Source organism: Cygnus atratus, chromosome 6 (genome assembly GCF_013377495.2).
Source record: "Cygnus atratus isolate AKBS03 ecotype Queensland, Australia chromosome 6, CAtr_DNAZoo_HiC_assembly, whole genome shotgun sequence".
NCBI lineage: Eukaryota > Metazoa > Chordata > Aves > Anseriformes > Anatidae > Cygnus > Cygnus atratus.
Window position 1 is genome coordinate 8,867,748 of NC_066367.1, and position 14,974 is coordinate 8,882,721.

At 47.2% G+C, this 14,974-nt stretch overlaps 1 protein-coding gene across 14 annotated transcripts in view; it reads right to left on the reverse strand.

Annotated features, from left to right (window-relative positions):
• Window positions 1–3,100: 3,100 nt before the first annotated feature.
• FN1 (fibronectin 1) overlaps window positions 3,101–14,974 on the reverse strand; it is a 53,685-nt gene continuing 41,811 nt past the window's right edge. For 6 of the 14 annotated variants that reach the window (XM_035536840.2, XM_035536838.2, XM_035536837.2 and 3 more), the window contains 13 exons: window positions 14,155–14,342; window positions 12,974–13,061; window positions 12,614–12,790; window positions 12,223–12,312; window positions 11,835–12,014; window positions 11,098–11,187; window positions 9,825–10,291; window positions 9,138–9,276; window positions 7,776–7,940; window positions 6,405–6,530; window positions 5,719–5,825; window positions 5,357–5,467; window positions 4,114–4,959 (listed from right to left, as the gene is read on the reverse strand). In XM_035536840.2, coding sequence (XP_035392733.1) covers window positions 4,885–4,959; window positions 5,357–5,467; window positions 5,719–5,825; window positions 6,405–6,530; window positions 7,776–7,940; window positions 9,138–9,276; window positions 9,825–10,291; window positions 11,098–11,187; window positions 11,835–12,014; window positions 12,223–12,312; window positions 12,614–12,790; window positions 12,974–13,061; window positions 14,155–14,342 — 2,003 coding nt within the window. In that variant the 3' untranslated portion in view covers window positions 4,114–4,884. Of the gene's footprint in view, window positions 4,075–4,113; window positions 4,960–5,356; window positions 5,468–5,718; window positions 5,826–6,404; window positions 6,531–7,775; window positions 7,941–9,137; window positions 9,277–9,824; window positions 10,292–11,097; window positions 11,188–11,834; window positions 12,015–12,222; window positions 12,313–12,613; window positions 12,791–12,973; window positions 13,062–14,154; window positions 14,343–14,974 lie in introns of those variants that run through there. The other 8 variants (XM_050711686.1, XM_050711684.1, XM_050711687.1 and 5 more) reach the window with 3 other exon arrangements.

Here is a 14,974-nt window from a genome sequence, read left to right on the forward strand (position 1 = left end):
GGAGCACAGTGAGATGAATAAAGTAACAGCCCAGGCACATTTCTGCTGGCAATCACTGTAACCATTTCAAAGAGATTTTTTGGTTCCATTTTATAAAATCTGTTCAGTTTTGGCAAGGAGCAAGCTGCAGTTCTGCAATAAACACATCTGTCGTGGCTCTGATCTCAACTGGTACAGAGGAGAAAGTCTGCGTGTGTTTGCTTTGCTCCAGCAAAGGGGCACGGTGGTAGGGGCTGGGCCTGAAGGGGGGAAATTCAGGTCCTGCTTCTGGCTCTTGCCCTGCCTGGGCGTGAATTTCGGTTTACCTGGGGTGGAGACCTGTTGTCTTTAGGACCGAGGGCTGTGGAAGAGCTGTCTGTGGGGTGGTCAGAGCCAGGAACAGGCTGCCTGGAGTGGCTGTGGAATGTGGAGATTGCTATTTCCTAAAATCTTGTCGCTGTCATGTGCCATGGAGTCAGACCACCTTTGTGTTTGTCAGACATCTTCACACACTGATGCCCGCACACCCCTACGTGCCGCTCCAGCAGTGGAGCAGGGGCTGTGGAGGTCTGAGCTTTGTGCACTGCCGATAGCCTTCCTTACGCTACCTTGTTTTGCTGTCGGGGTGCAGCTGTGCAAATTGAGAGGAGAAAAGTGGAGCCTTCAGCGCAGGCTTGTGTGGGACACGAGCCTGGGCAAGAAAACCCTTTGGGAATTACGTGGGTGCCTTGAGAGCACATACCGCTTCCCTGCCTTGCTGCCCAACAGCTCGGCAGGGCACTGAACACAGCGGTGGCTTAACAAAGCTTGTGGGAGCTTAAGTCAGGGTCTCCTTTATTGCTCGCCAGCAAACAGTGCAGGCTACTTTTATCCAGAACTGAGCAATGCCACTTCAGGTACTTCCTGAGGGGTGTGAGCAGTTCAGGGATCATAATCCGTGTGCTGGTTTTACCCTAACCTTTCATTCCATCTTCTGTGCGTACGTGTGCTCCCCTTGCCCTCCTCCTGTCTCAGGAGTGCCCCGGGCACTGCCCGGGAATTGCTGTGGCCTGAAACAGAGCCATTGCTTCTCCTTTCTGATCTCTGTGGAGGATTATTCCCAGGTGGCTGGAGTAGGCAGGACGGAGTAGAGAGGATTCTACTACTTTGGGCCAGATTAAGACAGTAGCCCAAACTAAAAGTGGTGTGTTACTCAACGGCTCGTGTTGGCTGTGTTAACCCCAGCCCTGGCCAACCTGACTGCTTTCCACACCACTGCTTCCCATGGAGTATCAGTGTTAGAGTCGTCGTGGTTTTTGTTAGCTTACGCTTTAAAATTTGGGTTTGGGACTCTTCCACTGTTCTTCCACTCCTCACTTGTCTTTTCTGTCACACTGCTTTGATCACAGCTGGCGCGTACCATGTGTGAGGGTCCCTCAGGAATCTGTTAGCCTGTTCTTCATCCTGATACTCTAAAGCACCGGATAAAACTGGGACTGGTAATATGCATCTGGCCAGCTCCTGTGCTGATGTGGTCCTGCTTCATTTGCTCTTTCTCTGCTGTCTTTGAGGAGCTATCTTTTGATGTTAATCAATGGGTACTAATCTTCCAGGCGAGATTTCTGCATGAGATGCTAGTAAAGGTCCAACCGATGGTGTCTGCCCAGGGTCTGTGCTTTGCTACTTGGGCTGAGCACGTTTCAATCCTCTGTGTGTGCATTTTAAAGGTCTGTAACAGTTCCTTATGAGGTGTGCCGATCCCCTGCTAGTTGAACGAATTACTTCTCCCTTTGATATTTGCAGTGATTAAATCTAACTGCGTAGCTCTGCTCAGCATCCATTTTCCATAGCACTTGGACATAGGTCTGCTCCCTTCGGCTGACGTTTTTTGAAGAGCAGGCTGCTGACAGGCTCTGTTTTGCACCATCACCATACAGCGCCTTGCCCCTGGCAGGGCCCATGGTGGCAGTGAGAACAGCTCCCAGAGGTGTGGAAGTAAGCAGAGGGCAGGGAGGAATCTCTCAGCCTTCGCAGCGAGCAGGAAGGGATTTCTTTTCCCTTCAGCTACCAAGGGGCTCCTTGCTGGAGTGCAGAGTCCTGACTCTGGTTGTCCCAGACACGGCGTCACCGTAGCCGAAGCTCTGTGCTAGCTGAGAAGACAAACCGGGGAGGTAGGTGCGCCTCCTCCTCTGGAACACAACGGCCAAGGGCTTAAACATGTGGCTGTGAGGGCCTTGGTGCAGAGCTCAGTGTCTGAAAGCTCCCTGCTATCGGGCAGGAGCTCCATTTGTCCCTACCCAGGCAGCTGACCCTGTCCTGAGCACGGCTTGGGTCGGACATTGCTTGATCCTAGTGCTCAAGAGGACTTTGGCTATAAATCAAGACTGCGTTGTAAGGCCCAGCTGCTGGTCCCTTGCCACTTCCAGCACTACAGGCTGGCTGAAGCAGGGACCCTGCACAATCTTTAGTTCCTTTTGTTGATGATCCTTTCTAGCAGAAAGGAAGTGTGGCTGATGTTTCGGATCTCACACGTCTCTACTCTCTGTGCTGCACTCTGCTAGCGGATATCAAACGTAACCGAAAATAAGAGACTCAGCTGAAGGACAGAATAGCCAGCATTGTGCTTATAAAAGTTAAATTCTATCAGCAATGGGAACCTTCGTGTTTTAAAGCACAGGCTCTCTCTACAGGGAGCTTAGGCAAATGCAGTGTTCAAAGCATTTTATCCCATAATCTTTCCTCTGTTTGTGGTGTTACAAGTGATGTGGCATTACAGTGAGGAGATCAGATGGACTCCAACTTGAGTTCAACTGAGCAGCTCCTGTGTGCCTGTCAAATGAGTTACTTAACGTCAAAGTGACAAATTTGTAATTGCTCTCTGGTCCAAAATATAGCCCTCCCTCGAGGAGGACAAATTAACAGAAATCTGGTTTAGCAGGGAGGTATTTTTCTGTGTCTGTCTAAGCCATGTTGAGTTTGCATGTATTTGAGATACTCATTTGGCTCTTGAACACTGCTGGGAGAGACCTGATTTCTATTGCAATCATTTTACTATTTGCAAATGTTTTTGTTGGTCTATAGATAGCAATCTGAAAGCAACGGCCATGTGGGTTTCTCGTGTCAAGAAGCCAAATTCTATTTTCATGCTGTGTTTTATTCAATCCAGAGAAATCCATTGACTTGCGCAATGCAGTGCTGTTGGAGCCGAGAGGAATGTGGCCTGAGGAAGCACGACAAGAACCTTTAATAATGCTCTACATTTGCAAATGTTCTATGGGTTTTTGCAAAGCTGGCAACAAAGGGACTTATTGCTAATTTTGTGCATTGTAATCAAGACTGGCTTTGTTTTTAAAAGGGCTTTTGAGGGAATTTTAATGAGCCCTCCCCCAATACCACAGTAGACTTGAACAAGCACCGACGTAGGTGAGGTCTGGCTCCCAGTTTTTGAGGCTTTCTGCAGAGGTTACTAACTGAAGGGTTTCTGTGACTTCGTTTACAGCAGTGTCTGAGGGCACGCTCACTTGTAACTAAACAACCTCAGCTCTGGATTTTTATTTGGATTTACCACAATGCAAATGCAGCTACAGTAGCTGAGATTTAAAGGAATGGTGTGATAGACTGTAATATAAACCCTTCAGCTGGTCACAGGTAAGTTATCCTCCACTACAGGGACAGGTAAAGTGTAGTCTTCCCCCATCTTTAGGGCAAGGCTTGGAGCAGGGGCTCAGTGACCCAGCATCAATTTTGACCTGGGGTGAGCATGGCCTCAGCCCTTGTGGCAGCTCAAACCCTTGAGAACGTTCTTGATTTTAGGTATTTAAGGGTCTGGCTGGACTGAGGCCCCTCTCCTTCGCCTCAGTTCTTGGCTAAAGCAGGAATTATTTTATTTTCCCTCCCTCCTTTTCTCTCTCCTCCACCTATTCCCCCAAAGCTGCCCCCTGCAGCATGGCATACATACTCAGAGGCTCTCTGCGCTCTACTGGGACAGGGGGGATGCAGCTGGAAGCCTTTAATTAACAAACTGCTCTACAAATAGTCTCTTCATGCTTCATTGAGATGTTTGCTCCATCTTGTTTCAAGGCACTGTTACTCCAGATCAGAATAATTGTCTTCTTCCTAGATTCCATGGTAGCAAAGAGAATCGCTTAAACTATGTCTGGTTTGTAAATCTTTTTATTAAAAGAGTTGTTTTTTTCTTTTCCACAGTAGTAAAGCTTTGGCACTTACAGTATAAAAATAATCACTGATCATAATTACACCAAATTCCTCTTTGTCAACTGCATACTAAGTGTCTTTAATACATTTTATTCCCATATAAAAACACTTGAAGGTCAGGGGAACAAAACTGATAAATAACAGTATGAGATACAAAGATACAGCTAGGAAAATACTAGGATCAATGAGAAAGAATTAGGACTGTGCATATTTTAAATATCACAGTGATTGGATTTGCTTTTCCTATCTTATTGCTGGCTGCACGCTTATGTGAAAGCAGAAGTGTTTGGTGGACTTTCCTATCTCTAAACTTCAGTGATGTCGTACTCAAATGTTGTTTGCATAGCACAGGAACCTTTGGTTTTTATACTCTCCCTCCCCCTTAATATTTTGATCCCCTGCCAATTTGGGTTAGTATCCTCCCCACCCCACTTTTTCCTTTAAATTTGAGAATACTGACTGGTATTCAACACTTTGAGCAAAAACAAGACAATTGCTATCATGAGAAAAGTCTGAAACACTCCAAGAGTGGCGCTTGGAGAAGCTGTGAGTTGAGCTTAAGCTGGGAGAATGGCTCCCGAACGAAGGGCCATTCTCAAAAGATGCGGTTTTGCTAGCATCACTCCAGTTTGGATGGTAATGGTGGCAGACAGGTATTTATTTATGCTTTGGTTTGGCTGTCGCCCTTGCCGCAAGAAGTCTTGCTGGATGTTACTTTCCCCGTGGATGTTGTGTGTCTGCCTGTACATCTAGGGGCATGAAACACTCAATGGGGCAGTTGACGTTCTGTCGGGAGGGAAGGAAAGCAGTTAGCGCTCTGTCCTAAGCTCAGACACTTGTGGTGGGGGCTGGTTGGTGCCAGCCCGTACAGCTGTTCCGCTTTGTGAGCACAAAGCAGGAGCTTTACAGCAGCAAGGAGACAAGGAAATCACTGCATGCACTACCGCCTCAACCAGAGCATGCAGGCATCTCCCAGAGCTGCTGAGTGACACTCGAGTCCCGCTGACGCTGTGTGTGGAAGTGTGAGCTCCAGCCCCTGTCCTTTGCTGTGCAGAGTGGTGGTTTGCTTTATCGATAGCTATCACCCGCAAGCACAAAGCTACACGCTCCTTTCAGCCCCCAGGCCCTGCCCAGACCCCCCTTCTCTGTGCCACGGACCAGCAGAGGAGGAAAGCATACTCACGGTGTTTGTGGCCTGGTGGTATCTCTGTGTGAACTGTGTGTAGGTATGGCCAGCTGAGCCTTCGGGGGCCACCTCCACGCTGGGCCGGCGGCAGTTGTCACAACGCCAGCCCTACGGAACAGAGCGCTGGTAAGACCTCACACACAGGTACAGCTCCACCACCACCGAGGTTATTCTCTTTTTATACCCCACAGTCCCTGAGCCCAAGGCCCTACAAATGGTTAAGCTCTCCTACTGATTATTTTTCTTCTTCTATGGGCCTGTTTTGGCCAGACATTGAGACATCATCTGACCAGAAACCTGACAGTCCTAAGACTGCTCTCCTCACTCCACGCTCGGCGTGCCAAGTCCCTCCTGCTTACCTGCTGTCCTCCATAACAAGTGCAGGAACAGATGGCCCCAAAGTACTCCTTCTGCCACTGCTCTCCAACTTGGTACATTTTCCCATCATCGTAGCAGGTGGTCTCATCTGTGGAGAAACAGAACTCGGTTGCAGGGCCTGTGCTTGGCTCTGGCAGTAGCAGAGCTCACAACAGGAGCCTCTGGCCAGCACACTCTGACCAGAGGCCCGCTGGCTGGCATGAGGAACACAGTCATTTCTGTAGCTCCCTAGACACTTTCAACTAGACCGTGAGGGTATTTGCCTGACAAGAGCAATGCTGTTTAATTCATGTCGCTGAATCCAAAGGATCTTCAGGTGACAGGCCCCGCAGAAGTGTCCTGTGTTGCTGATTAGGGCAATCTGTACCACTTAGTGCGGTGACATGTCCCTCGTGTGTGGCTTTGGGGTAAAGGCAGACAGGCACTGAGTGTGCTGTGACCTAAACTAAGAGGGTTTTCTTTTTAAGCGTAGAATTTCTTGTGGAGTTTCATGCTTTCAGCTCCTGAGAGAACAGTTTCAATCTGTTCCCAATTTAGCCTCCACAGCCTGGACCTGATAACACTGATACTCTGCTTGCCACCATGGCAGTACCCAAGTGAATGGGAACAGCCTTGAGATGGGTGCTGAACCTTCCCAAGCTGGTGGTATTTAACTTAAGTGACTTACGAGGTTCACACTTGAATTCTCCTTTCCCATTTCCAAGGCAGGTGCAGCTCATCATCTGGCCATTCTCCCCCTGCCGGTCCCACTTCTCCCCAATCTTGTAGTTCACACCGTTATCGTGGCACCACTCTGGAGAAGGCAGAGGAACATAAGCAGGTGTTACCCCACGTGCTGCAGTAGCACAGCAGGAGAACAGCTTGATGTTGTCTCAGGAACCAACAGAGGGCAAGAGAAAGAATCCCTACAGCTCTTGTGAGTCCTGAGGACAAAACCACCTCCAACAGCCACACATTTAGATTCCTGCAGCTTGTAACTGGTGAGATTCCTGCAGCTTGTAACTGGTGAGGTCCGTGACGTGTGGGAAATGAGTAGAGCCTCTTAGGAAAAGAGTAAGATGTGACAAAGATTGGTGTTGGAGGGGGTAGGAGAAGAGAAGAAATTCAAGGTAGGAAGGGAGAGAAAAATATTTTAAGTACTCTTGTGTTTTTGAACAAATACCCAGTAAAACTATCACAAACTGCAAAAGAAAACAAAGGGTAAGGCATGTGCATCAAATGATGAAATACAAATATTAATCCAGTAAAACAAATGTCTCCCCTGCAGTCACTCTGAGTCTATGCAAATTGCAGAAATGCCCTTTTTGCTTAGCTTACTCTGCAATTTAAAAGCACAATTTAAATGAATCAGACGTGTTAAACCACCACAGACTTTTGTTCCATTCCCTTGCATGAAATCCAAAACTCTTCCACGTAAGCTGCAGTCCTGCCAAGACTAAACCTTAGACCTGTGGCAGTGGTCTTGTCTGCTCCATGGTTTCAAAGAGCCACTGAGAGAAATCAGAGAACTGGTTCTGCAAGATGCTTTGCAAAGGCTGTCTGCGATGCAAAGCAGACTCTGGACTTGCTGTAATACCCACTGAAATCCACACAAGTTCTGTCTGGCCCTCTGCAACATAACCGGGAGGTGAAAATTCAACCAGAGTTTACTATTCAAAGCTGTCTTCTTAAATAGCTACTCAGATATTGTCATTTAGGCACCTTGTCTATCTCACATTTATTTACCCATTGCCTAGATATACCTGGAAAGGGTAGGAAAAATAACAAAAACATTTAATTTTAGTGGAAAAAGTCATCATATACCAATACTATATTGATTGCTGCTGATGCAATAAACAGCAATGCTACACAAGTTGCACAGCTGAGAAATAATCAGAGTTTTCCATCACCACTAATGATGCAAAACGCTGATTTGGTTTAAAAACTGAAGAGCCTGTGTTCATTTGCGTCATGTTTGGATCAGACTGGCTGTCAAACATGCCCTTAGAGCTCAGGGGGGTTAGGGACAGGGAGGGGTGGTCAGAAGCCAGCTACTCACTAGAAGAATCACATCTGAAATGACCACTGCCAAAGCCTAAGCACTGGCACCAGAGTTTAAAGCCAGTTTCAGATAACCGCTCCCACTCCTCGCCAATGGAATAGAAGGAGCCAGTGAAAGTATCGTAGCAGGTGTCGTCAGCTGGCTGGTTGAGTCCTTCAGACACTGGAAGGGAAAGAAAAGAAACAGGCATCATTAGTTCCTGTTGCTGTGTATGAAAGACAGAACGATTTTCACTGAATATGTGCATTTTTTTCCTTAAAACATCCTGGTAGTAATGGAACTACCCCATGGGCACACACCTGATGACTCTGTCAGCAGTTCAGACTCCCTGCGATTTATTTTCCATTTGCATGTGTCAGAGCAGTTGAATGAGAAAAAAAGCTGACGTGAAGGCTATTTTCATTTTGATTTGCCAAGTTTCAAGCAAGTGTGAGATTTTGCATTTGCTGCTGAGGAGCAGCAATCTGACTTAGCCTGTGTATGAGAAATGTGCTGTGAGATGCTGGGGACAAAGGCAGGAGGGTGGTGGCTGCATGGGCGCTTTTTGGAGGCATTTCAGACCCTAGCTTATGGTGGGGTGGGAGAGTGGAATGAGACCTTACAGCCATGCTGTTGGAGAGACAAATTTCCTGCCTTCTTTTTTGACCTCAAAATACACAGGATGAAATGGAGGGAGAGAAAAAACAGTTGCTGATCATATCCCTGTGCTGGTAAAAGCAAAGCCCAGGTCGTGCAGGGTGCGTGTGGGCTCTGGGCTTTCCAGCTGTGGCAAGTGCTGCCTCTGCCCACAAGTACTTGTGGTTGGTCACGAGGCTGCTAAGTGCAGCCTGTCTGTGCTTCATCAGCATCTCTGCAGGCAGCCTGCCCCGCTGCTGGACCTTCAGGACAGCCTCGTGGTGCTGCTGGGTAGCCAGCACAGAGGCAGTGGCAAATGACTGACAGAGCACTTAAGCTGGCCACCAGCATCTTCCCACGAGCACGCTGTGTTATTGTGACTGCAAGTTCTCCCCGCTGGGCAGGAATCTGCACCACCAGCATGATCCCTGACTTCCTTGGAGAGCTGCAAATGCCAGATCTCTTGCCCTTTCTCTCCAGCACAGACCCTTGAGGAATGTATGGAGCCTCAGGGCACATTCTCCATAATTAGACAACTGATCAAAACAGCTGTGGTCACACAATCAGTGGGGCAGCTATCCATAACCAGCATACCTTACAAATTACTTGTCCCAGTACCCTGCTGGCAAAGGTTCCTTTCAGACCTGTTCTTGAGCCTGGGCACCAGGTACTCGCTTCTTTGATCAAAGAAAGTGAGGCAGGTGCAGCAAAGGCTCACCTCGACTCCACAGAGCTTTCACTTACCAGTATTGCCAACCGTGACTACCTCCTCCAGCACCTTTTGTCTCCGGTGATCTTTCAGGGCTTCCACTATGATGTTGTAGGTGGCCCCTCTCGTAAGGCCGGTGAGCGTAGCACTGGAGGAAGTGCCAGGGACCCTGAACTGCAACAACAGCAATGGCACGTCACCAAAAAGGAAAGAGTGGTTACTCCTCAGGTGCCACCCCACTCACAAAGACATGGTGTTTAGATTGACTTGTGCTCTACACTGTGATGCAGCCAGCTCATTCCCCTCAGACACCGAGACCTTCAAACACCACTGAGTTAATTACTCTGGGCTGTGCTTTGTGATGGGTAAGTTATCACCATTTCAGGGAGACAGATATGGAGGGGGAGAAAGGAGACTGGCTAAGCGAGTCTTTGGCTTGAAGGAGCAGAACCTGAGTCTTCGAAACTCTAGAGCAAATTCCCAGTTGTCTCCCTGACTACCCCTTTCCCTGGTGAAACGTTGGTACTGACAGCACCTCAGGGGCTTGGCTTTGGCCGTTTTATCCTGTAGCCTCGCTGTGAACGAGCAGCATTTATCCTTCCTGCCCCCAGCTGCATTAATAAGACTAAGCCAACCCTCCCTGCCACCCCTTTAACACAGCAAAAGGCTGGAGGCCCAAGAGCGAGTCCAGCACCATCCCCGTGCTCAGGCAGTTCGCTTACCTGCAAAGTGTCCTCGTCCTGGCTGACGGGCTGACATGAGATGATGTACTCAGTGCTCTCCAGCAACGGCCTCCAAGAGATGGTGGTCTGAGAAAGAGCCTCCTGCCCCGTGGTGTCATTGCGCCTGGGCCCACGGGAGTGAGGGTAGGAAGGTTCGACTACGATAGGCACTTGGTACCCGGGGATTTCGATGGCTTCGTCCACATTCGGCGGCTGCCGTCTCGACCCCGGCCTGAGCGGAGTTGCTGTGGTGGGTACAGGCCGCCTGTAGCCGTGCTCTTCAAAGAAGACTTGCTGTCCCTGGTGTCCTATTGTCTGTGGGTGCCCTGAAGTGCCTGGAAGTTGGATACCATTTCCATTGTCATACCTATTGTTTGTGAGGTAGGGGGTCCCCTCGTCAATGGAAGGTACGTCGAGAATGTCGGGCTGGTTGGGGTGTGGTCTGGTAATCAACGTGGGAAGCTCATCTAGCCAAAGAAAGGTTAGAAGCCATAAAGCAAAGCACGGCAAATTAACAGTGGTAAATCAAACAGCTGGAGTGGATGCTGTACACTGCTCCAAGCAGATTAGCAGTTGTCCCAAGATACAACACACTTTTTATGACCTCATTGTGATTACTGAAGGTAATGATTTCTCTATATATTTATATGGCGTATAAATATATTTATTTCATACATGAGCATAAGAAGTGTGTTGGTATGAATTTTTCATACAGCAGAGCAACAGTTTTGACCACTGCATCCCAAAGAAGCCACCAATGCTCAAATTGAGAAGATGTAATTACAACAGATATTCTGAGGTTATCAATTAAGAAAACCACTGGTGTGCAGTAAGAAACTAGCCCCTAGACGGCGTTTGGATATCTACAGGGTATTTTTGCAATCTCAAACTGTGGAGGGGGTGAAGAGAGAAATGCAATGGGCAACAAGTAAGTCGATTCTACCTTTGATGGCATAAGCTAGAAGGAAATGAATATTAACCTTAAGTTAACTATGGATTAAGTACCCAGGCCAGAATCAAGCACCAGGTATGTTGATTTGTTCTTGGTGTTCAACATAGCCAAACGTTATTCATGTAACTTAGGAATCTCACCTCCTGCATCCTAGAAAGAAAATCCTCCTTACAAAGCCTATTTGACTCAAAAAAGAATGGCTAAATGGTGTGAACAGGATATTTTACTTACTATTGCTATTTCATTCTTGAGTTGGTGTTCCCCAAGAAGGGGACATCGTCTCCTGCTAGCACACAACAACAACCTAGAGCTTTGTTTTACCTGTCCTTTTTCTGCCAATCAGCGGTTCACTCTTTTGATTGTTCTTCACAGCAATGATGTAGATGATGTATTCAGTTCCTGGTTCCAAACCTGGAGAGGGAGAAAAGAAAATTTTATATTTAAAGAGAGGAGGGGGGGGGAAGGCCTAATGATAAAATGTGATGGTCAGCTAAAAGAAAGACAACTTTGTTCTGTTATTACAGTTTCTAATGAGAAACAGTGGTTTTATGGACATGCCTGTCCTATAAACACAATACATGTCTCTATTCAGATCAGCTATCAGATCTAACAACACACAGATGTTTCCTTCCCCCGCTGCCACAACTGTTATGCACTCAAGCGAAAGAGCCCATGATTCTGGCACTCCGTCAGTCACGCATTCTGAAGACTCATGTTTTGTGTCTGCAGCATCTGCAATCCCAGCTGACACGGTCAGATTTCAGTTTGTTCTGAGGAGCAGGGGGCTGGACTCTGTACTGCCCCAGAAAGCACGCAGGAACAAAGCTGGAATTTTCCTGCACAGGGAAGGAGGGAATTCCCTAGTGCTTTCTGTACAGTGATGTCCTTTGCTGTGGCTACTCAGCTGCACGAGCTGGTGGTATATTTATGCCTGGTAAGAGGGCAAGGGGTGTTGAGAGGATGGAGTTAAACAGCTCCCAGCTACTAGTAAAAGAAAAGCAACTCTTAAGCTCAAGTGCTTCAAGTGAGGAGCTCCCAAACAAAGCAGAGACACGTACCTGTAATAGTAGCCTCGGTGGTGCTGGGCCGAGGGCGAGGCAGAAGCTCCTTGGGTGGTGAGCCAGGTTTCTCGTACCTAATGATATAGCCTGTGATCTTGGCTCGGGGAGGCTGCCAGGTAGCCAGGAGGGAGTTGCTTGTGGTTGTAAGGAAGCGCAGGTTGGAAGGAGCATCGATAGCTAGGTGAAAACAAAAGGAAACAAGTCAAGTGCAGGAAAGGCGAGCAGCTTTACCCAGACTCTATCTTCTGAGACCCTTTTCAAACTCAGAAATAACACACATTGCTGCGAGTCATAACGTTATATGTGGTCAGATATGCACAACTTCTGCCCGCCCACAGGTGATCACTGTATGAACATGAGCAGAGAAGTCAGGCAATGTCATTACCAGTGGACGCATCAATCACTACCGGGGAGCTGCGTGCATTCTCGTTCAGAGTGTAAAGGTAGATCTTGTAGTCAGTGCCAGGTTGCAAGCCTGAAATGAAGTTCAAAGAAACATTAGCTTTTCTTGCTAAAACAGTAAGTATATTACAAAAGGCAGCCCCAGTTGTTAGTGTGGAGAACCTTCAGCAGTGTTTTCTATCTGTTTTAACATCAATCTGAGGAAGCCATTTAAAAGAGGCAGCAGAACATCTTTCAACAACTTCTTGGAGGCTGGTCTTAATGACTCATTTTTTTCCCACCTTTTTTTCCTGTATTATTCCCGTCAAGGAAATTCTGCTACAAAGCTAGAACCCAGCATACCTGCTGATGGCCTGCTGAAGCATCTCACTCACCAGTGATAGTGTAGGCCCTGACATCAGGGCTGATGGTCCTCTGGATGGGGTTCTGGCCACTTGCTGGGATGGCATCGATTTGGAAGCCAGTGATTGTCTCGGTCTTGGTTCTCCAGGTAATGGTGATGGTTGTCTCTGTGGCATCTGTCACACGGGCCCTGCGAGGGGGACTAACATCTGCACCAGAAGGAAAAAGTCTCCTGTCAGTACTGCGGGGATTGTGAATCTTACCGACTAAATGTGAAGGCCTTTGTTGGAACTTAGTGTAGAGCCCTACGTTTGACACAGAGTTTGATCTGTCTCTGGGCCTCCTCACCCAGCACAGAATAACTGGTCATTTGAGGAGGATCCCCCACTTACTTTCAAGAGTGGTCACCACCCCCTGGGCAGGTCGGCTGGTCAGAGAGTCCTTCAGTGCATACACACTCACTTCATACTTGGTTGCCACCTAGAACAGGAGTTGTTACACCACGTTATGACAAGGACCTGACAGGGAGAAATGCCCTTGTGTTTGGTAAAGCCCCATTTCTTGGTCATCAGTTACTGAGGTATGAAACCTTAAAATAAACCAGTGAGGGATTAACGGGATGATTCTAATGATTTCCACCTGTCATAAAAGACATGGACCCTGATAAACAGTAGCGTTGATAATGCTATTAGTGTACATGTGTGCACCCAGGAGCAGAGGAAATCCTGGAAGAAGCTTGTCATCCCTCATTTTGGGATCTCTGTGCTTCACAGCTCACTCTTCAGGAAAAGCTAATTCCTATCCTGTTTCTCCTGGGGTTAATGGATGCCATTTGCTATGATAAGGTGCTCTTGCTGTGAAGAAAAGAGAATAGTGGAAGTTAAAGTTTTAAGCATGGTCTTTAGTCTTTGACTGCATCGGACCAGGAGTCCACTTAAATTAGAATGTATTTTAAGGCTCACTTTTCAAAATGATTCATAAAACTCCTTAAAAACAGATCAGTAGCTTTTTAAGATAGCAGGCACCCTAAGAGCAGTGATTTTCGGCATTTTCCAGTACACGAACTACTGAAATGTTTCCAGTGGAGAAGATGGCTATATAGCAAATTTAAGCATACCCATAAAAGACCTGCATTTTTACTTACATTTTGCAGATGTCTTAGAAATAGGCAAGACTGCCAGATCTCCCATATCACAGCTTGAAAACCACTGCGTACGGTCACTTTATCTGACCTCTTTTGTGAAAGATGTGTAAAAGCATTTTTCTGGGTTGCTGTTGATTGTGAACCTGATTATTTGAATTTGATTAAGGCATCCCGTTTCCGTGCTAAACGAGGGGGGAGGGAAGAATGCAGATTCAGTAGGCCAGTTCCTCGCCTTTTAAAAACTATGATAATGAATAGTTACAGCTGATGGCTAGGGAGACGTCAAACAGAGTCAGACCCCTAGGAACTGTAATGAGCTACTCCAGCTGAGGTTTCCAACCCAGGAATTTTAAATGGGTTCAAGTTTTAACATTTCCTTCTCATAGCACACCAAAACACACTTCTCTGCATCGCACAAAGGAAAGTTACCATTAATCCAGACACAACGGCAGATGTACTGTCCGGAGAAAGGTTGATTTCTTTCATAGGACCAGTCTTCTCTTTGGGGTTCACTCTGACTCTGTAGCCAGTTAGACGAACATTTGGTGCATTCCAGTTGACAGTAAGACTGGTGGGAGTTACCTGAGTAAACTGCAGGTTTGTTGGAGGTGGGATTGCTGCAGAAATCAGGATTGGCACATGGTTAGTTTGAAGGAGGTGATGGTCTCAGATAAAACAGTATCCTGCCCTGAACATGAGACAGTTTCAGGCCTGAAATACATGAGGGGGAAAGCAGTGTGCTTTCTGCAAACACAGGTGCACAGCACCGTGGAAGGGGATAAGGCATTCAGGAGGAGATTCTCAAGTCTGTGGTAAGCCTTTTCTGGAGAAATAAGGAGGAGGTCTCATTGCTTCAACCCTGAAGTTAGGTGAGCAACACTAAGATACAAGGTGAATGCTTTGGGAGGTGCTTACACCTGTAGTAGGCCAATCTGTTTTAATTCTTCTGCCTGCCTCTGCTTTTCATCAGATGGCTGGTAGTTTAGTCCTGCTTCACTTGTCTCTCTCTGTTCATTTCTAAAGCATGACTGATGCTTTACAAAAGTAAGTAGGAAGCAGGCTCAGGAATCGCAAAGAGGATATAAAAATACTGCCAAATGCAGAGGGGAAGCATTTTACAGCCACTTACACAAGTGTAAATTACTACACAGAGAGCAAGGCAATGGAAAAGCAGAGCTGTGGTGGCCATAAGGCTCATCACAAGAGGCTGTTTGTGAGCTAATATATCTGATATCTTTAAAAACAAATG